Raw genomic sequence first — 22575 nt, forward strand, 5'->3', positions numbered from 1 at the left:
TATCCCATGCCACCACTGTCAGTGTCTGGCAGTGCTGTTACATTTGTTCATTTGTTTGAAAGATGAATTCTTTGGTGAATAAGAAGATGGTGGACAGATCCCTGATTCCCAGAGTTAGAGTAGGTACAGCCTCTGAGGTTCAGTCATGGTCTTTAGATGAGGTGGGAGTTGTGTAAATGAAATGATAACCCTTATGTACCTTGGTGGAAAAGAATCCAAGCTTTCTTGAGCTTGAGACTTAAATGATAGGATTTTGTTTTGTTTTGTTTTGTTAAACCTTAGTGACTATATTTAAAATCAGTATGGCCCTACATTGGTGGTGGGGCAGGTATAAAAAGTCATTGGGGATTTGGTTTTGGTTTTCTGTAGTTTGTTTTTGTACCAGTTAAATTATACAGTAGCTGGTAGACTACTTGCTAATCCAGAATTTTCAGAAATAAGCCGCCTAGGAAGTTCTGACTCTGATGTTCTTGGTGCCACATGAACTAGCTGTTGCTATTCACCTGTGTTTTGCCACCATATTTTAGTCTAGTTGCCCAGCTCTGCCAGCTGCCTATCTGGTCCCTTAGCCTGGACCTTTCTCTCTGGGTGCTGAGCTCACTGCACTGTTTTCGTTCCCACTCCGCAGGTGTGTGTATGTGGGAGATACTGATGCATGGCGTGAAGCCTTTTCAAGGAGTGAAGAACAATGATGTGATCGGTCGAATTGAAAATGGGGAAAGATTACCAATGCCTCCAAATTGTCCTCCTACCCTCTACAGCCTTATGACGAAATGTTGGGCCTATGACCCCAGCAGGCGGCCCAGGTTTACTGAACTAAAAGCTCAGCTCAGGTAGGAGTCGGGTGGCGAGGGCCTGGGGTGGGGGCAGGTTTGCTGCTTCTCCTCCTCTGCAGTCATAGTTCTGAGATGGTTATGTCAGCATATCTAAGGTGGCCCTGCTTCTTTAGGACACAGACACTTTGGAATTTGATTTGTATATCTTGTTGCTTTAGAGCTATCAGTGAATTAGATCTTAAGTTCTTACTGAAGCTCTGATGATGATCTTAATTCATTTACCCCCCTTCTGACTTAGAAGGCTTGATCAGACCTATCATTATAATGACCCAGCTTACCTCTCCAATCTCACCTCATAGAACTCCTTCATGACATTTTGTGCACCCGCCACACCTGACTGTTTTATAACTCTCCTGCCGAGGCTCTTGACCTTTTCACATGCTTTATTCTCAATCTCTTTTCTACTTGATAAACTCCTGTTCAGTCTTCAGAATCTAGCCAAGATGTTCCTTCCTCCAATAAACCTCCCCCATTAACCCCATCTCCCAAAGAGAGAGCATTACTTTGGTGCCTTTTGAAGACTACTGCTGTTGTATTTAATACATCTCTTGTTCATTCAGAAATTTTGTGCCAGGCAGTGGTAGGCACTAGGTCTTGGAGGAGTTACCAGTCCTCTGGAAACTCACACAGAAACCAGATTTGTGCCGATTCCCTCAAAGGAGCATCTGTATAGTACCTAATTCTGGGTCTGAGAAGATTTAGGCTGGCTTGTCTGTGTCCCTGGCATGACTCAACCTGATAGATGTCACCATGTCCTGCTCATTTCTGCTGCTCAGTGCTGGGGTTAGGACTGGGCACCAGGTGACTGAAGAAAAAAAGTTTGTTGAGTTGATTTGGACTGAGCTAGCACTTTGATAAGATTGTGTTTTAATATAATTTGCAGGATAGGCAGCCTGAAACAGGTAGCACTTTGGCTCCATATATACTGCCGTCTTCTCTCAAATTTAGGGTACTTGCCTGAACTTGACTTCTTTGTTTACTGGCTATATTGTTTTCAAAAGCATCTCCAACTGTTGCAGGACAGAATGCTCATCTAACTGCCTAGTGCTCTGTTACTTCTATAGGCCCTCAGGAGCTATCCTTGACTGAAGCTTCTTTTTGGAGTGTGTCAAGGAGGTCAGGCCCCATGGGAAAAATAGGCAGTTTATAAAGTGAGCAATGTTTGCTAAGTACATTTGTAGCCTCAACCTAGAGAGCTCAATAGTTCCACTGAAGAGACAGTGGCAGTTGTGGTCATTTAGTGCAGTGAGACTCACTTCCATAAGACCACTACACTCTCATGGCTCTTTTCCCTGCCACACAGCTCTATATTGCTTTTCTCATGGTAGGCTTTTGGATGCCTGCAACAGCCACAGTCTTTCCTCCTGAGTTTTCTTCCATCTGAAACCCCGTGTTTTTGGCTGCTTCGTATCTGTGTTGTAACTCTTAGAGCTGCTTTGCTCAGCAGATATGTTTGTTTTGCTGGTTGCTTTTTGCACAAGTCCCCTTTGATCTTGACAGATCCTAACCTTGAAATCTTCCTCTTTCTGGTGGGAGATCCATCACCCTCTCTATACTCACTTCTTTGCTGACTTTTTCAGCTTAAATGTTTCTGCCTCCTGACTACTGACTAGCTCCTTTCCATATAGACACGATATTCTACCTATAGTTAGACGGGCCATTTCCCTGCCTTGAGTTTTGTGTGCTGTATATACCCTTCCCCACTGCCTGGCCCACTCCTAGGCACTGCCTCTCCCTCCATTTATAGCTTTGGGCTTGCTCTGCTTAGAAACCTCAAACTTCGATTGTAAGTTTCCTGCAGTACATCATACTGTCTAAGAAATGGAGCTGTGCCTTCTCTAAGCCAGCTTCTCCAATCCTAGCCCCTTCTCATATATCTGGCAGTAACTGGTTTAATATGACTTTCTAGGAAAGTATTGCTGCTTCTCAAACACCTTCCACTGGCTTCTTTTGTGTCCAGGCAAAAGCTGAATGGATATATTTAGGGCCTGAGAATATCTTGACCTCTTAAATAAAGCCAGACTCTACACACATGAAATGCTTCTTCCACTAGCAAAATCCTCCCATTTTTCTTGGCTTCTGTGTCCTGGCCCTTCTGGCTTTGCAGCCTGCCCTTCAAGTCCTTGAGGCTCTCTTGGGTTAGCCATGCTCCAGGCAGCTGCAGATGGACTGCTCAGGTCCTGGGCATGGAGCACAGATGATGGAGCGCTTTCCTGCCCTCGAGGAGCTCACAGTCTAGTATGTCTCCTCCCTACTAGACTGAGGCTCCTTGAGGACAGGGATCGTCATACTCACCTCCTGCCAGGAGCACAGTGCACATGTGCTTCTACTGTAGCCATGGCTGTCTTGTACACAGAGACTGCAGTGGAGTTGGACTTCACCATTGGAACATTTGTAGTATGGCCAACAGAAGACATTTGTACTGTGTACTTTATAATACAATTTCTTGTTGGGTTTTCCATGAGCAACATGTCACAATAATTAAATGAGTTCTGTTATTGAGGTTTGCTTCATTTATATTACATCCAATTCTTTACTAAAGAAGCAGGAAGCCCTTTGCCACACCAATAAATCAAACATGATCCCCAAATTTGTCTCCTTAACTACTTTTAAGGAACCCTTTGAGCAGATGCATCACTACAGCATCCACAACTGAACTGTGGGTTCACTGACTGAGAGCTGAGAAAGGGCACCTTCAGATGCTTGTAACTTAGCAAAGATTCTTGGCCACACTTTCTTGAATGGGTCCTTGAGGTTCAAGGAAGTTGTCTCTGTGTCCTTTTCTGTGCTCACGAGGGTGAACTCATGCAGAATGAGATTAGCTTTTGGCATTTTGGTTAGGGATGAACAGTTCCTAAATGGCAGTATTTTAACATGGTCAGTAAAAAATTCTCATAAGCCCCCAGCATTTTGTTATTATTTTGTGACTGGCAGATATAATATGCATTAAACATTTGTATTGGAAAATCCTTCCTGTGCCAAGGAACCATAATAAAGAGCTTTTGGAGCTTCTGCTCAGTATGAACATTTCCCAGCAATGACGTCTTGGAATGAAGCGTCTGTGCACATAATAAAGAGCATCTGTGAGTGTGCTTGGCTCACATTCAGTTCCTCAAGTCCCTTGTAGATAATGAGGGCAATAGACAAGCAGAACTACCAGGCTAGCTTTGCACCATAGCTTCTATGCACCCTTTGGGTTTATTGATAGAATAAACACACCAACACTGAGTTGAATGTTGGGTGATCAGTTTGGTGCATTTTCACAAACTGGGCAAGACTGGGAACCCGTGTCAACAAGATTTCTAGTGTAAAGCTCTACCAAAGCTGCTGTTCCATGTCATTCTCCTGGCACTGACTCCTGTCTTCTTTGACCTTCATGTTCAGGGTATCATTGGGTGGCAGCCTCTTTTGCTTAAAGCTTAGGTATGTGGTATCCTGGTAGTCATGTCTCCTCCCCCATGCTAATGCCACTGATGTGTAGAGTCCTGTTTTTGAATGGTGAATGCACCATTGTTAATTTGATAATCTTGTTAGTGGTGGAAGTTAAGGTGGTTTTCAGTTTGGGGTTGAAAAATTAGTAGTTGATTAACACAGCAGCATCTGAACAGTAAGCTTGCTGTCAACTGTGAATGTGCACAAGCGTGGTCTGCATAGGCTGGCATTGACAGTTTTCAAAGTGAGCAGAACTTGAGTTGTAGTGCCTGTAGGGTTTCCCCTCCAGGTTTTGTTCTAATTTTTAGCCTTTGGATACTGCTATGTGTTTCTAAGCAATCCCTACTAACACAAAGTAAGAGAATGTAAGTGGTAAGTGAAAGCAATTTCCCAGGATCTCTTGTGTTGTGAAGAGCATGTACCCACTGAGTAGTGAGGCAAGTGTTTTGAGTTTGCTGTCTGTCACTGAGCCCTTCAGAAAGAACATATGTATTGATATCAACGGTCCAACCTCTATAGTGAGCTTCACAGTCACAACATAAAAAAGTGACAGTTACGGAGGTCTTTGAACCACAGGCCGTCGTTGCTGTGGGAGTCAGCATTGTCTCAGATGGTTTATAAAACAGAAGATTAAAACTGTAGTGACGTACTTGTCCCGACATAAGCTGCAACTCAGGAAGCCATCAGAGGCCATTGGTGTCATCCTACTACCTTGGTATTGCATGGCTAGCAGGTACTAAGATGCTGTCTTTTTGGATCAGAGAGCACTTGATTGGTGTTCCAGTTAAAGGAAAGCAGATGTTGTAGAGCTCCTGCTTTCTTGCACAATGAGTGTCAGAAGGTATGACAGTATTGCCCACTTTCAGGATGTTTGCGGTCATCTGTTTGTTTTCTTGGCAGTCTTTTTTTTTCTTCTTTTTTTTATTGGTTATTTTATTTATTTGCATTTCAAGTGTTATCCCCCTCCCCAGTTTCCCTCCACAAGCCCCCTATCCCCTACCCCCTACTCCCTGCCTCTATAAGGGTGCCAACCACCCACCCACCTACTCCTGCCTCAGTGCCCTAGCATTCCCCTACCCTGGGTCATCAAGCCTCCACAGGACCAAGGGGCTCCCCTCCCAGTGATGCCTGATAAGGCAGTCCTCTGCTACATATCCAGCTGGAGCTATGGGTCGTCCCCACAACCCCCCATGTGTACTCTTTGATTTGGTGGATTAGTTTCTGGGAGCTTTGGGGGGGTCTGGTTGGTTGATAATTGTTTTTCTTCCTCTGGGGTTGCAAACTCCTTCAGCTCCTTCAGTCCTTGTCCTAACTCCTCTACTGGGGTCTCCACGCTCAATCTGATGTTTGGCTGCATGCATCCGCATCTGTATTGGTCAGGCTCTGGCAGATTATACCAGACTCCTGTCAGCAAGCACTTCTTGGCATCAGCAGTGGTGTCTGCAGATGGGATGGATCCTTAGGTGGGCAGTCTCTGGATGGCCTTTTCTTCAGTCTCTGCTCTACTCTTTGTCCCTGTTCTTTTTGACAGAAGAAATTCTGGATTAATATTTTTGAGGTGAGTGGGTCACCCATCTCTCAGCCGGGGACTATGTGTATCCACTGGATATGGTCTCTACAGGTTCTATCTCGCCTTTGTTGGGTATTTCAGCAATGTCCTCCCTGTTGGGTCCTGGGAACCTCTTTAGTCCCTGGCATCAGGGACTTTCTAGAGGCTATTTCCAGTTCTCCCTCCCCTACTGCTACACACCTCCTTTCAAGTTCCTAACACTCTGTACTTCTCCCCCATCTCCTCCGGTATCTGAACCGGCCTTCCTTTTTCCCTCCCCTTCTCTCTCCCTCCCAGGCCCCTCTCTCCCTCTACTTCTCAAGATTATTTCCTTCCCCCTTCTGAGTAGGCCTGTAGCATCCATACTTTGATGTGGTCTTTCTTCTTGGGTTTCATATGGTCTGTGAGTTGTATTGTGGGTATTCTGAGCTTCTTTTTGGCTAATATCCACTTATCAGTGAGTGCATACCATGTGTGTTCTTTTGTGACTGGGTTACCTCGTTCAGGATGATATTTTCAAGTTCTATCCATTTGCCTGGGAATTTCATGAAGTCATTGTTTTTAATAGCTGAGTAGTACTCCATTGTGTAAATGTACCACATTTTCTGTATTCATTCCTCTATTGAGGGACATCTGGGTTCTTTCCAGCTTCTGGCTATTATAAATAAGGCTGCTATGAACATAGTGGAGCATGTGTCCTTGTTATATGTTGAAACATCTTTTGGGTATATGCCCAGGAGTGGTATAACTGGATCCTCAGGTAGAACTATTTCCAATTTTCTGAGGAACCACCAGACTGATTTCCAGAGTGGTTGTACCAGCTTGCAATCCCACCAGCAATGGTTGAGTGTTCCTCTTTCTCCACATCCTCACCAGTATCTACTGTCACCTGAGTTTTTGATCTTAGCCATTCTGGCTGGTGTAAGGAGGAATCTCAGGGTTGTTTTGATTTGCATTTCCCTGATGACTAAGGATATTGAACATTTAAGTGCTTCTCAGCCATTCGAGAATCCTCACTCGAGAATTCTCTGTTTAGCTTTGAACCCCATTTTTAATAGGGTTGTTTCTCTGGAGTCTAACTTCTTGAGTTCTTTGTATACTTTGGCAGTCTTTTTTTTTTTTTTGGTTTTTTTTTTTTTTTTTTTTTTTGGTTTTTGGAGACAAGGTTTCTCTGTATAGGCCTGGCTGTCCTGGAACTCACTTTGTGGACCAGGCTGGCCTCGAACTCGGAAATCCAACTGCCTCTGCCTCCCAAGTGCTGGGATTAAAGGCGTGCACCACCACGTCTTATTTTGGCAGTCTTAAATGTACTACATTTTCTTTCCCCAACCCTAGTAACCTCACAGACAATGGGGCACAGTTATGGATGCTGATGACAAAGTAGAATCTATAGAGGTAACTTTATGGAGGCTGTATCCAGAGCCTTGGTTCCAGGTTGAAGCTTCTGGGGATTTGGGGATGTATATGTGATGTAGGGTGGGTCTTTGGAGTCTTCATTTAGCTTTTTGTTTGGAGACTCTGCTGCTGACCAGCTTTATCAATGGTGGTTTTTGGAAGATTCTGTTTGGTCTGAACTTAGCCTCGTGGCTGCAGGCAAAAAGTTCTTAAGTTTTTCCATTTTGTAGCTTGGTGTCCTACCCTCAAGACATCTCAGGAATTCACTGCAAACTTCAGTTGGCAGGTGAGGCTGCTGGGTGGTTCTATCTAGTTAACTGACGAGTCATTGTCCAGGACTAAAGGTGTGAATTTTTCAAGAAATTCTTAAGCTGTGACAAGGTATTTAGCTTTCCTGTAGGATCAGGATCACAGATACTGCCCCATACTGGTATTTTTAGAATGAAATGAGACAGTTTATCAAAGCCTTACATGCTGTCAGCCCAGAAGGCAGTAGTAACATCAGAGCTTTTTCAGATTTAAATTTACGGGGTATGGTGCCTTCAGGACAGTGTGCTGGAATTTAATTTAATTTAAGGCAAGCCTTTCTTGCTACTGGTACAGGAACAGGTAGCTAGACAATTTCTTAAACCAGTGTACTAATAACACTTTGTGGTCCTTCACTTGTCCTATTTGGCAAGTTTTGAATCTAATGCCTGTCTTGATTTAATGGTAGACGATGCTGTGCAGTTTTTAAAGTAATTCTCAGTTTCAAAGATGGTGTCTTACCACACCTCCTGTCTTCATGACTGTGAGTTCTTCCTTGGTACCATCATCTGGGGGCAAGATATTATCCAAAAGAAAGCTCTGTTTGTTTCCCGTTGAGCCCTTTTATTTCCTCAGATGCCTGTAACATCAACAGCTTTCCCAGAAATGAAGTATAAATAGTCCATCTTAATTTAGTAGGAATTTCATGCAAAGTTTAAAATATTTCCTTTAGAAATTACTTAAATTCTTACCTGGTTCCTTTTTCTTCATTGGTTCTGCCACTTCTAAATATTCACAGTATTTCTCTTCCTAGTTATCAGCCTCTAGTGTGGCTTTAGTGTGATCTGAGGATACTTGAGAGTTAGAATTTACAGGATCTACTCCTGAGTACTTACATAGAACCAGTAGTTCTCAAACTTCTGTAACCATTTAATTCAGTTCCTCATGTTGTGGTGACCCCCCCCCCAACCATAAAATTTTTTAGTTGCTACTTCAGAGCTCTGTTTTGCTACTGTTATGAATCATAATGTATGATATCTGATATGCAATCCCTAGTGGGATTGCAACTCACAGGTTGAGAACTGATGCTCCAGACCATGTCATGGCTACTGCTTACTTGGATTGCACATATCATCCTAAGCATGAACATTCTTGCCCCTCATTGGAGAGCTTGAAGCTTAGAAGTCATGTGACTTGACATAGCTCCCAAGGGGCAGACCTATTTACCCTCCAGAAGCCCTGTTTTCTTGCCTTTTCCACAGTACACCCTTCCTCAACAGTTTCCCATCTCTCCTATACTTTTCTTTGCTCTGATTACTTCCCATTACCTATTTTATATGTAGCAAGAGACCTCTGGCCTGATGGAGTGGTTATCTCAGCTCTGACTCACATTTGCTATCTAACACCCAAAGCATCCTGTGAACCCCAATGGAGCTGTCAAACTGATCTGCTGTAGCTACCAAAGTTCTTTCACCATTTTCTTTTTTGTTTGTTTGTTTTGTTTGTTTTTTGTTTTTTTTTTTTTTGAGACAGGGTTTCTCTGTGTAGCACTGGCTGTCCTGGAACTCACTCTGTAGACTAGGCTGGCCTTGAACTCAGAAATCTGCCTGCCTCTGCCTCCCAAGTGCTGGGATTAAAGGCGTGTGCCACCATGCCTGGCTCTTTCACCATTTTCTTTCTCTTCACAGTCTCTTTAGTTTGTCTTGATACCATGTACTGAATTTTGTCTCCAGAGTTAGTGCCCCTATGTCCACAAATGTCTCTTTTCCTCTCTGGAAAGTGAAGTGTCTGGGTCTTTTCTAGATGGTTTCTCCTATGTTTGAGTTTGATTAGATAGAGAGATGGGACAACTGCATGAATGTAGGAATATCAAAGGAAAAGTTTAGCATGTAATTAAATTCTAGCACATTGGGTTGGAGGCAAGAGTGTTTAAGTTTGAGGCCTGCCTGGTCTACATAGGGAGAACCTATAAATGGGTATAGAAGGAGGAGGCCTGAAGCCTGACCAGAAAAGAAAAATTCTCTGTGGCCAGAGTAGTGGTAGCCCTCTGAAGCCAACATTTCCTTCACTCTCTTCTCTCTCTCAAATTTATGTTTACTTCTAGTGTTAAGACTTATAATATTTTTAACATCTCATTGTCTATGTGTAGTTAATCAGAATTCATGAAAATGCAGAGGCTGGTTTACCATCACCTCAATCCAGTATGCTCTGTTATTCATCTGTATGTGTTATGTATACATGGCCATGAGTGTTTGAGTGCGTGTCTGTGTGTGCATATGTGTGATAGGTGTCACTAGTTCCATACTTTATGATGAGTACTTTATTCACTGAGCCATAGCCATTACCTCCACCCCCACCCCTCATTGTTTCTTGAGATACATTTTTTTTTTCTAGATCAGACAGAGTATCTCAGCCAGTGTAGGAACTTGCCATGTAAGCCTGGAGATCTGAGTTCAGTCCTTGGAACCCATGTAAAGGTAGAAGTGGTAGGCTAACTTCACCGAATTGGCCTTTAGATAAGTTTCTTAGCACACATGCACACACATACAGATCATGTATTCACATATGATAGTAAAAATCTTCTAAGTATGTTTTTCTGTTTCATTTCTCTTGTTTCCTTTATAGATTCCAGTTACATGTTACTCCAGTTGATTTGATTTGCTTACTCATTGCCACCAATGCTTTTGAAATAAGGCCTCTCTTTGGCTACGCTGTCCTAGAACTCACTATAAGGCTCTGAGCTCAGAGACATCCTCCTGCCTGCCTTAGCTTCCCAACTGACTCACCACAGATGGCTAAAACTTTTGATTCCATCCTCAGGTCTAGTCCCAGCAACTCTCCTGCTGTGAGTGCTTTCTTCTTCCTTCCTCTCCTATATTCCTTACTCTCTTTCAGTTTGTAATTCCTTCAAGTTCCCTAACTCCTGTCATTTATGTCCTACCAATTATTGAGATTTTTATTTCAGATATCTTCCAGGTGTAATTACCATGTGAGTCTTTCTATTCATATTTTCTATTGTTTTAAAATTCTAAACAATTTTTCTCTTATATCCTTGAACTTCTTATATCCTTTGAGCTTCTATCTACTAATTCAACATATGAGTTCTCATTAGAGTCCACTTCCTTCAGGTTTTTTGCAGGGTTTTTTTGGGGGGTATGGAGGGGTTCATGGGTCACAGGGATACTCTTTCAGAAGACCCAGGTTCGATTCTCAGCACACACACACACACACACACACACACACACACACACACACACGGAGCCACACAGCCATCTGTAACTCTAATTCCAACTAATCTGACACAGCCTTCTAGCCCCCACAGACACGGGCACGCACATGGTAAGCAGACAGACAGATATGCAGACAAAATACCCATACACATAAAACGATAAAATAATTTTAATTAGAAAACTAGTCTTGAGGTGGTTAGTACGACGATCAAACAGCAGAGCCTGTTTCCCATTGTTTAAGTTACATCATCAGGGAGGAGACAGTTGCCAGGTGCCAGCACCACTGGAGCAGTCTGTCTGCTCTTACCAGCCCAGCTCAAGCTATAGACTTGTTTCCTTCAAGGACCCCCCCCCACCCCCCACCCCCACCCCCACCCCCGGTTTGTGGAAAGGTCAAGTCCATTCCTTTGTGATGAGGCAGTGTTTAGTAACTGTAAAAGATCATGTTTCAGAACTGGTGTTCCCGTGAACTTGCCAGAGCAAGTCCCTCCTCTAGCCTTTCCTTTGGATTTACTGCTGCTTTCTCTGGATATTTTCCAGACCGACTTAAATAACTACAGACCCAGTCTGAGTTTGTATCCAAAGAAAAGGCTGTGATACCAACCCTTTGTCTTGGTGATTAGAGTTTTTAAAAGTTTTTTTCCCCTTTATCAGTTTTTTATCTTTAACAATAAATGTTTTATAATTTCAAAGAGAAGAGTTTGTATCACAGTAACCCATAGTAGCCCATAGAATAGATACTACAGAGATGAAATGGGGCAGAGGTGGCACACGTGAGACCTTGGTTCTACCCCAGCATCACGATATAGGGAAAGGGAAGTATCATGGTTTCTTCTTTTCTGTTGGCTTTAAGGCTGGAGGAGTGTGGAACCAACTTGAATTTACTTTTGTGTTTGTCTTTTCCCAAAGTCTTTTGTTTCTCCATCATGGAGCTCTTCTTGATTGTGAATGATGGAACAGCTTCCTAGGGAGATTAGCTCCCCACTATTGCCTTTTCCTTTTGGGGTAGCCAAAGAATTTGAACCCCAGACTCCCAAGACTGAGTGGCCTTAAGCATTTATGCCTTGGGTGGAGACTTGGTTTGTTTTTGTTTTGTCTTAGAAACAAGGGCCTAGCAGACCCCTTCACTTTTGCTCCAGAGGTGAAGTTAGAAGATTCCTGTACTTGACTACCAATGTAGTCGTGAGGCCAAAAAAAAAGTCAGAGCAGTTATCATAGTCTCCGTGAGTCGACTGCTTTGGTGACTTTTTTCTTCTCAAGTGAAGGAAACAAGAAATAGATTTAATATTTTTTTAGAAATCTAATTTTTATTAGATATTTTCTTTGTTTACATTCCAAATGTTATCCCCTTTCCTGGTTTCCCCTCTGAAGACTCCCATCCCATCCTCCTCCCCCGATCACCAACCTACCCACTCCCACTTCACTGTCCTGGCATTCCCCTATAATGGGGCATCAAGCCTTCACATGACCAAGGGCCTTTCCTCCCATTAATGTCCAACAAGGCCATCCTCTGCTACATATGCAGCTGGAGCCATGAGTTGGTGGTTTAGTCCCTAGGAGCTCTGGGGTTGGTTCATATTATTGCTCCTCCTTTCTCTAGCTCTTCCCTTGGGGACCTTGTGCTCAGTCCAATGGATGACTGTGAACATCCACCTCTGTATTTGTCAGGCACTGGCAGAGCCTCTCAGGAGATAGCTATATCAGGCTCCTGTCAGCAAGTGCTTGTTGGCATCCACAATAGGGTCTGGGTTTGGTGACTGTATATGGGATGGAACCCCAGATGGGGCAGTCTCTGGATGATCTTTCCTTCAGTCTCTGCTCCATAGATTTAATAGTAAATAAAACTCTCCCCTTTCAGAACTCCTTTACTAGCTGTGGTCCACAAATAAGCAGGCATAATTATCATATTTTCTAAGTGACAAGTCTCAGCTTTTTTTTTTTGTTCCTTCCACTTGCAAATTAACAACTTGTAAGCGTCCATCCATCATTGCCTATGTGCATTAGGCAGCTAAAAGCTTTTCACTGGAATGTATGACTATTAAAAATATTGTGAGTTTGGGAAAATATGCGGCAGTTTGACCTCCATGACCCTACACATCCTCCTTTGCTGCTTTGACTCAGCAGCTGCAGAGTGATTCTGGGAGCCCCACATGTGGGTTCGCCACCCAATGTCAAACAGATCTTTAGGGCTTATTTATATTCCTGGCTTCTTGGAGCAACAAGTTATAGATTCTCAAGAGCATTTGACATTCTATATCTGGTATGAGAGTGAATGTTGAAATGGAAAGAATAGCTTCTCGGTTACCTTTGCACCCTTTGAGATGAAAGTCTGCCATGCGTGATTACTCACTGGAGCCTCACTGGTGTGCAGATGCTCTTTCAGTTGCCAGAGGACTTGATCCACTCCTGAGCAGTGCAGGAAGCTTACACTATATGCATAAACACTGGAAGGAAGATTTGGGCAGTACATTCAAGGTAATCAGAGAAAGGGGGCATAACTGGACAAAAGAGACTGGCCTGCTGGAGCCTGAGCACATCCTATAACAAGGGAACCTCAGAGTACCTGTTTGAGGTCTCAGCAGATGGGTGGACAGTAGATCAGGTAGCCCATTTCATAGAGCATGTAAAATGGGGACTTTCCATTGCTTGAAAGAAAGGTTTTACTTAGCCTTCTTGCTGCCTGCCTATATTTGGTTTAAGAGATAAAGGACTTTTAATTTTTTTGTCCCTGTTATTTTTTTTAACCTTGATTTTGTCAGGCATTTCAGGGTTTTGTTTTTGTTTTAACTTGTAAAGTGTCAGGCTCTATTACCTGGTGATGGTGACAGAGAGTGGGGCTCTGGAGAGCTTACCAGGATGTGCTTCTCTCCAGCTTCCTCCAAGGAAGTCACCCGCCAGCTGTCGGTGTCTAACCTGCTGTGATCCCAGCTAGTGCCTCCCTTGCCCAGAAAATGGCCTTCTCTACACAGGTCCCCACTCACACCCCCTTAGCCCTGGGCCTGCATGTACCTGGGATCTGGGATCTGGAAAGCTGGGTTAGCTCTTGCTGAGGTCATGCATGTTCTCTATTTGGCAGTTCACTCACAGGCACATGGCAGTGGCTGTGTAGCAGGCCTGTGAAAGTTGACTGCAGACTTAGAGATAGCAGTGTAAGTGAATTTGCCAAGACATGGCTGCCCTTTTATACTTCAAGCTGTGATTTGATTTTGTGTGTAGGTAGCCATTGGCTACTAGAGACATTTCTTGATGAGAAGTTGCCATAGTTTTATCCACTTTAAAAGCCTCTTGGGTTTCAGCGCTCTCTGTGGATAGATAGCCTGTAAGGAGAAGTGGTGCTAGGATTGAAGCAGGACCGTGCACATTTGTAGGCAAGTGCTCTTCCACCAAGCTGCATCCTGTGCTGCTGAGAAAAATTTTAAATTTTAAGGTAATTTGGTGTGTATGGGTTTGTTGTACTGCTCTTCCTAACTCGTGCAGAAGGGAACTAATCTCCCTTGGAGGAAGGACGGTCCTTTTGACTGGAACATTTTTTTAAAGAGGCAGTGACTTTTCTTTCGAAGAGAACATTCCATTTTCCTTTAAGGAGAAAGCCTTCCTTAATATCTGCAGTGACGGCTTGCTGACTCAAGGCCAGCTATGAAGTGAATTTTGTCTGTCTGTTCCTGATTTGGGAGGTGACTGAGAAGAGCAGGCTCCAGCCCCTAGCCGGCAGGAATGTCTTTTTAAACAGTCAGGCAGATTCCCAGATTAGAAGGAGTCTGTGCAGCTGATGTCATTGTTTCCTGAGTGATTCTGGGTGGTTATTTACTCCATCTGGCTGCCAAGAGCCAGAATCTGTGAATGAGCCTCATTATTAGAACTCCAGGTTTCAGGCATGGAGGGAAGAACCGATTGCTGCCACAGTTAAGACGAAGATTTTAAAGACCTGCTGCTTACCAAACCCCAAAGTGGCAGTAGGGAATAGGAGGGCTGGCCACGTTCCCTGGGCTGCATTCTGAGGCGTTTACAAGATGGCACGTAGCCAGGACTGAGACGCCGCCCGCATTGCCGCGGCCTGGTGGTGGTAAGTGGGGCATTTCCAGTTTAGAGCAGGCAGTGCTTTAGGAGCACCTGTAAGTAGTACTGCTGCCATTTTTATTATTATTTTTTTTTTTAATGCAAAAGTTAGTACACTATTTGTCTGAGCTAGTGGGGAGATCTTGGCTTCTTACAAGTTGTTCACCATGTGCTGGTGAGTTGGAGCTATGTGGGAGTCTGCTTTCATACAGTCAGCCGGAGACATGTAGGTGCATGATAGAGAAGTGCTTGGAGATCTCTTAGGGTCCTTCCAGTCTGCACAAGGATAAACTCCAGTGTGTATACAGTTCATCTTGCCTGGCCTTGGTTTCACCAGGCTCTTTTTCTTACCATCTGTCCTTCTTACCTATGGCTCTTATTTAAGTGGACTTACCGGTTGTCATCATGGCCTCTCTAGAATCCTTTTGAGTGAGGCTAGAAACCTGTGTTATATAGGGTTCTTTCTCTGTGTCTGTCTTCTACTGGGAGGAACTGGTGAGTGGGGTGGGTGATTGGCTGGCAGCTCCCCTTAACACGGTGTGTTGTTTCTCCAGCACAATCCTGGAGGAAGAGAAGGTGCAGCAAGAAGAACGGATGAGGATGGAATCCAGAAGACAGGCTACCGTGTCCTGGGACTCTGGAGGGTCTGATGAAGCACCACCCAAGGTAGCTGAGGTCCCTGCCCCAGCTTTAAGGGTCCTCTTGAACTAAGTTGTACAGACTGTGGGGGTAGACTCTGTTGATTGTATGATGAGCCCCCAAGTCATTGGAGGAGTAGGAACTGTAGCGTAGTCACCCTCCTGTCTGTCTGTAGATTGCCCAATATGCTGCTCACTCTGTAGAAGCTGAGGAAGCCAGGGCTGTGAGAGACTTGATGTGAAACTGCCCTTTTCTCCTCACGGTGCTCCCAAGACGATTAGATAGGACTTGTCTTTTTCTCTTGTTGGCAAGAGAATTAGAGATCTCCCAGACATTCAGGGTTAAAACACAAGACTAGACCACAGGCACTAAGAGTTTGGTGTATTTCAAATTAGCACTCTTCTACCACTCCACTTATACCCCTTTTGCTTTGGTTTTGCTGGAGTTTGGGGTGCTGCTTCTGGGTTTTGGCTGATTCGAGGTGTTGGAGAGGTCTCAAGCCTTTGTCACGCCCGGCATGGCATGGCACCTGCCTTCTCTTGTTTTCCAGGTTTTTCTCTCCTCTAACCAGGGCAGGAAAGCCGTTCCCTTTTTACAACAGCTGGACAGTGGTTGTGGAGTGGTTGTGGATTTGGGACAACAGGTGGCCCTTGTCACTTTGCACACACGGGAAAGTCTTTCCATCCTTTTGGTGTTGGATGGGATAGACACTTCATACATCAGCTTGAATAAATAATCCAATTCAGACCTTTTCCTGAAAGTAAAAAGACAACAGGTGTTTTTTGTTTGTTTTTAAAAGTTGTTTCCTGCTATATGATATATTGGTTAGCTAAAAATATAGTTTTACACCACTTTGTTTTCTTTTGAAAAGTAGGAATCTGGTAACACGGGAACCATGTTAGTATTGTACTATGTGTTCTATCATGGTGTCAGAAGTCAAATGGTAGTCCCATGTTGAGCTATGAAGTAGTAAACCTGACACACTCTGAAAGTGAGCATAGGTAATGGGTCAACTCAGTCTACAAACCAGGGAGCCTCATCCACCCAGCTCTTCCCACAACACAGAACCCACCACCTGAGGGAGCAGGACTTTGAGACAGGCAGTGAAAAAACAGATGTTGTTCCCAATTTAACAACAGCAACAACAACAAAATTCTTCCTTACCTACAGAAAAGGAACCAACCCTTCAACCCAGGACATATGGCCCTCCATGGGCTATTTACCTTTTGTCTGTGAATTTTTGTTTTGTTTTAATTAGATGCAGGGCTTTTTGTCTTTTACTGCCTGCAATATATTGTCTAACCCACAGAATATGGGGAGAGGCTGCTTATAGGAACATGGGTGGCCCCAAAACAGCTGCACCAACTGCCAAGTTCCACACTACTATGCGAACTTTAGTTAACTTTCCATACTACATTCTCTAGCATAGCCAAGGCCATGTGCGGCTGAATCTGAATTATAGATACCTGGCAGGAAGGTACAGAGGGAATGAACCCAATATATGAAGGTACATCAACAAGCATGACCTTTAGGGGCTCTTGCAAGTAGTCACAGCCGCCCTGATAAAGGTGGCTATTTGCTCAGAGGACGGTGTTTCACACAGAGGTACATCCTGTCTTCTAGAATGTGTCTTACTGAGATGCTCTGCATACATTAGTGAACTAGTGCTCTCCAGATGGATGGTGGGATGTGACAGGGTCACACATAGGTAAGTAGTCCATCTAAAGGAGAAGACAGAAGTAAGATGTGGCTCTTGCCTACCTTCCCACATACCAGGGCTAAGGAAGAAAATAACATGTTTGAGGACATAGTGATAGAGCTACATATCAAAACCTTACCTCAAAAAAATTAACAACAAAAATACAGGCCAGAGTCATGAATTCTAATTTAGCACATTGGTGAGTAGATTAAGATTCCATACTGGCCCTGATTGTAAGAAGTATTCATGTAGTGATTGGGGTGTAGCATTAAGAAACAGTATTCACAATTATGCTGAAAACCTTTCAGGGGCACAGTGCTTTCCGGACTGGGGATTTATAGCTCAGTGGTAGAGCATTTACCTGATAAATGTGGCCCAGATTCCACATTTAGCACACAAAGAACTAGTCTTCCATTTCTAGTCAAATAGCTATATGAGGCTCATTTTGTTTGTGTTGTTTTTTTTTTAAAACAGTTACTATTCCAGGAAGTTAATAAACCATGCAGAGCTGTAGTTGTGTTAATATGCACAGTGGAGTTGATCCTGTCTCACTTCCCAGAATCACTCCTCAGGCCTCCATTCTGTGACAGTCATTGTGGTCATCAGAAAATTTGACTGGGTCTTGCATACCTTTGAGAGAAGACATACCGGCTTTATATCTCCAGCTTTAATCATCACCTTTTTATCCTTTATCTTCACAAGGGAGATTCAGCCAAAATCCCCTTGCCTATGTATTCTGCTGCATGATGACCCAAGTTGACCTTGAAGAAGATAGTAAAGAGATCCTGCTGATCCACTGTGCAGTCAGAGACACAGCTGGAGAAAGTGACTTTCTCACTGTCCTGTCTCTCCTAGCAGTCAGGAGCACAGGGCATAAGAAGGGAGCTGGTTTAGGCAGAGTCCAAAAGCAGAACTTGCTCACTTTAAGAACGTGACTCATGCTGGATAGATGGCTCAGGGGTTTAAAGCACTTGTTGCTTTTGGAAAGGACCCGGGTTTGATCCTCAGCACCTACATGTCAGCTCACATCCATCAGTAACTCCGATGCCCCCTTCTTACCCACAAGGACACCAGACAGAAACATGGTACACATGCATACATGCAGGCAAAATATCCATATAACATAAAATAATCTAAAACTAATTGTCTTAGTCAGGGTTTCTATTCCTGGACAAAACATCATGACCAAGAAACAAGTTGGGGAGGAAAGGGTTTATTCAGCCTATTTATACATTTCCACATTGCTGTTCATCACTAAAGGAAGTCAGGACTGGAACTCAAGCAGGTCAGAAAGCAGGAGCTGATGCAGAGGCCATGGAGGGATGTTCTTTACTGGCTGGCCTGCCCTGGCTTGCTCAGCCTGCTCTCTTATAGAACCAAGATTACCAGCCCAGAGATGGTCCCACCCACAAGGGGCCTTTCCCCCTTGATCACTAATTGAGAAAATGCCTTACAGTTGTATCTCATGGAGGCATTTCATCAACTGAAGCTCCTTTCTCTATGATAACTCCAGCTGTGTCAAGTTGACACAAAACTAGCCAGTACACTAATGTAAAAGCATGTGACTCACTGTGTGATGTTTAGTCGAGGTTTGCCTTGTTCAGGCTAATTTCTTCCATGTTCCTTTTTATTTGGTGAAATATAAATGTATTTGTTAACAAAGTAGAATTGTGGCAGAAAGATTTGGGGTTTCTGCCATTGTCAGTTGTGTGAGCCTTTTGCAGCACCTGACTTTTCTGAGCCTATTTAAAGTGGTGATATGACTTTACAGCATTGTTGGCAGAATGGTCTATCTAGTGTGTACAGGATGTACTGCATAAGCTACAAGTGTGTTTTCCTGTGTATATTACTTGCCACACTCATTTAAGCCATCGGATGCTACTGTGTGAGTGTTGCCACTTCTTGGCTTTAGAAACCTATCCTACACAGTTAATGACTGCATCATCCTTTTAGTTATCACCTTCCTGGGCTATTTGATTCTGTTTATCCACTCATCAGTTGGCAGATAATCCTCACCCTTTCTAGCTGTCATGAGCAGTGGGTTTTTTTGGGGGGTGGGGGTGGAGGTATTAGGGGGGAGATACAAGACAGGGTTTCTCTGTATAACCTTGGCTGTCCTGGAACTTGCTCTGCAGACTAGGCTGGCCTTGAACTCAGAGATCCACCTCTCTCTGCCTCCTGAGTACTGAATTAAAGGAATGCACTACCACTGTCCAGCTATGAGCAGTGTTCCTAAGAACATTGGTGTGTGTGTTGTTGTTTGCGCTTACATGCTCGTTTCTCTGGGTTTGCGGAATTGTATGGTAATTCTGTGTTTCATTTTCTCAGGGATCAGCATACTGTTCTGCATAGCACCTGCTCCATTTTATATTCCCAGCAGTAGTATTCAAAGCTCATCCCTCCACTGCTGGCCTTACTTTTATTTTTGTCTTTTTAATCTCTATCCTGGAGGTCATAATAAGTCACTACTTGTGGTTTGGAATTGCCCAAAGGTGCCTAGTACCTTTTTCTGCCAGTCTGTATTCTCTAATGTCACCAGCCCTGAGATCTTGCCTAGGCCAGCCTCCTCTGTACTGTGTTGCCAGCTTTGTCCACCTTTTAAAAATTATTTTATTTTATTTTATTTTATTTGGTCCAAGACAAGGTTTCTTTGGGTAGCTTGTTGTCCTGACACTCAATCTGTAGATCAGGCTGGCCTTGAACTCGGTGATTCATGCCTTTAATCCCAGTTCTCGGGAGGCAGTGGCAAGCTTTGTCCACTTTTTAATCAGATGGTTTGTTAGTTTAGCACTCACCTGTGGGAACTCTGTCACACTGAGAGCCTCTTAGTCTTCAGCTTGGCCTTCCTCCTGTGGTGTCACCTACAACACAAAGATTTTTTTTTATTATTATTTTGATAATATAATTTTATATTTGGGTTCCGTTTTGTCCTTTGAGGTTTTGGTATTGTAGCTAAGAGGACATTTCCCAACTCCAGGTAATTTAAAAGATTAGCCCCTGTTCCCTTCTTATATTGTTATAGTTTGAGCTCTTACATTTAGGCTGTGAGTCATTTTGAGTTAACTGTCAGGTAAGTTGTGGGGAAGTGTCAGTTGTTGAAGACTCTTTGCTGAAGTATCCTACTTCCTTTGTTCATTCAACTAAATTAAATTGTATTAGCAATTTCTTTACTGTGAGCCATTGGTTTTTCAGAATCAGAAGACTCATCCTTATAATGTTCTATTAATTTGTTCACAGCCCAGCAGACCTGGTTATCCTAGCCCGAGATCCAGTGAAGGATTTTATCCCAGCCCACAGCACATGGTCCAGACCAATCACTACCAGGTATATGAATTGTCACAGATATAAGACATACCACTTGACTCATCAATACTTGTGTGGTAGGAAAAACCTTGAATTCATTTCTGTTCTCTGGTTTGTCTACTTATTTTGGTGAGTGGAAGCTAAGAAACTAGTCACCTTGGTCTTTGCCTTGGAGATGGTTATCTTGCCCTTATGCCTTTCCAACCTCCCACAGGCTCATAACATTCATTAGTTTTGTCTTAAAGCAGGCAGGCCAGTGCCTGTGGCTATACTTAGATCCATCCTTTCCCACCTACCTCTAAAGGACAAGGTGGAACCACAAACACATCTAGGCAGAGCTAATACTGAACTCTACTTCTTAGAGAAGATAAAAAAAAAAAAAAATAGGGGACTAAAGAGATGGCTCAGCGGTTAAGAGCACTGACTGGTCTTCCAAAGGTCCTGAGTTTCACAACCATCTGTAACAAGGTCCAATGCCTTCTTCTGTTGACTGAAGACAGACATCTGTAAGTGAAGGCAGATGAGCTAGATGCCCTACAGATGAGTGGGTGAGGAGCAGTGCTGGGTTTGAAGCAGCTGTCCAGGAGAATATTAGTCAAGGGAAAGACATTCACTAACTTTGAACTATAATTCCTGCTAGAAATGCATAGGCTATTACTAATGAGCGCCAGCACCCACACCATGGCGCCATTCTTTAGGAGCCATCTGTGTGTCATCCTAGCCATCGAGGCTATTACCCTTCTGATCCCTATTACCTGGCCAGCAGAGGCATAGTTGTATTTTTCTTTTTATGGAGTTTGATGTGATTAAAGTGGGGTGTGTGCTTGAGGGGTCAGTTTTTTTCCCCATGACAAGGTTTGCTGAGGACATTCCATAGGGTCACTGAGAGTCTTGGGCCAATATAGGAGAAAAAAAAAAAGTGCTTTGCTGTTGCTACTAGGGTGGTAGGGGAGGAGGTAGACAGTGACTAGAAAACAAAAGGCCATATGTCTGCGGTAGTCTAGGACAGTGGGTACTGGGGAAGTCTTGGGCTCTGTATACAGCCCGGTGTTCCCCACAAACTGATTCTCATATGGAGCCAAAGAAGATTCCCATCACTAGGGACTGGTTCAGGGCTGATGGGTTAGGCCTGTGTTCTGGGAGATACTACTTCACAAGGAGAATGGGTCCCCAAGTTAATTCATCTACTGTCTGGGCACTTAGAACATAAAAGGGAAGTCTTCCACTCCTTCTGGAGGGTGCACAGTCGGGTGTGTTCCAGCTCAGCAAAAGGGCTGGAGCTCTGACCAGGACACAGATCATAGCAGTGAGAGGTGTGTGGTTAGGCTAAAGTAGGCAAACTCACTTCTGACTGATGGGAGACCTAGGTCTAGCATATAGCACAGCCACCCTGAAAAATAGCCAGGGCCTATCTACCTGTAGTCAGTACTCAACTGACCCTGAGGGCGAATTAGACAGCAGCAGCAGCACCCACTTCTGAGGTAGCTCTCAGTTCTGCATGTTCTCACAGGCATGCAGGAAACCTAATCACACTCAAGGACATGTTTTTTAAAAATGTCTGATCTCACTACTTTGGAAGCCCCTGGGGGTTATTTACAAAACTGCTGTAAGTTACACAAAACTTATTTTTTGTAAAATTTCTGAAAGTTCTGTTAATAATGTACTCCTTTTTATTTAAAAAAAAAAATGGTATAGGGCCTGGAGAAACAGCTCAGCATTTAAGAGCACTTTTTGCAGAGGACCCAGGTTTGGCTTCCAGCATCCACATCAGGCAGCTCCCAGCTGCTGGTAACTATAGTTTCAGAGAATCCAACCCCCTCTTCTGGCTTCCTCTAACACCTGCACACACAGACAAGCAGACACAGACATACGCATAAAATATATAAAAATGCACTTGTATGTGCAGCACTTGTATCCAGTAGGATTTTACAGTGAAGGCTGGGCATTTATCAATGCCCAGAGAACTAAATGTGCACAGGCCTTTGGCAAAGGCTGTATTGATATTTGGGGATGTAGCTTTCTCCATGCATTCATCTCCTCTCACTAAGTAAGTAACTGGCAACTCAGACCGTGTGATGATGATGTTCCCAGTGCTGCTCCCATCCTTCCCTCTGCTTCCTTCTGTGCCTGGGTTTTGTCACCGTGTCCTTCTGAGCATTCTCTCTCTCTGGTTTAGTTGCCACACTTAGA

General features: G+C 43.7%; 1 protein-coding gene across 11 annotated transcripts in view; it reads left to right on the plus strand.

The window, feature by feature from the left end:
* Positions 1 to 22575, plus strand: part of Ptk2 (protein tyrosine kinase 2) — a 201255-nt gene that overhangs the window by 152524 nt on the left and 26156 nt on the right. For 10 of the 11 annotated variants that reach the window (XM_085832008.1, XM_029470110.2, XM_029470112.2 and 7 more), the window contains 3 exons: positions 629 to 833; positions 15299 to 15410; positions 20320 to 20406. In XM_085832008.1, the coding sequence (XP_085688134.1) occupies positions 629 to 833; positions 15299 to 15410; positions 20320 to 20406 (404 nt within the window). Of the gene's footprint in view, positions 1 to 628; positions 834 to 14388; positions 14752 to 15298; positions 15411 to 20319; positions 20407 to 22575 lie in introns of those variants that run through there. The other variant, XM_085832010.1, reaches the window with a different exon arrangement.

Source organism: Mus caroli, unplaced genomic scaffold, assembly GCF_978045245.1.
Source record: "Mus caroli unplaced genomic scaffold, Mus_caroli_1 scaffold_16, whole genome shotgun sequence".
In the NCBI taxonomy this organism is placed as follows: Eukaryota; Metazoa; Chordata; class Mammalia; order Rodentia; family Muridae; genus Mus; species Mus caroli.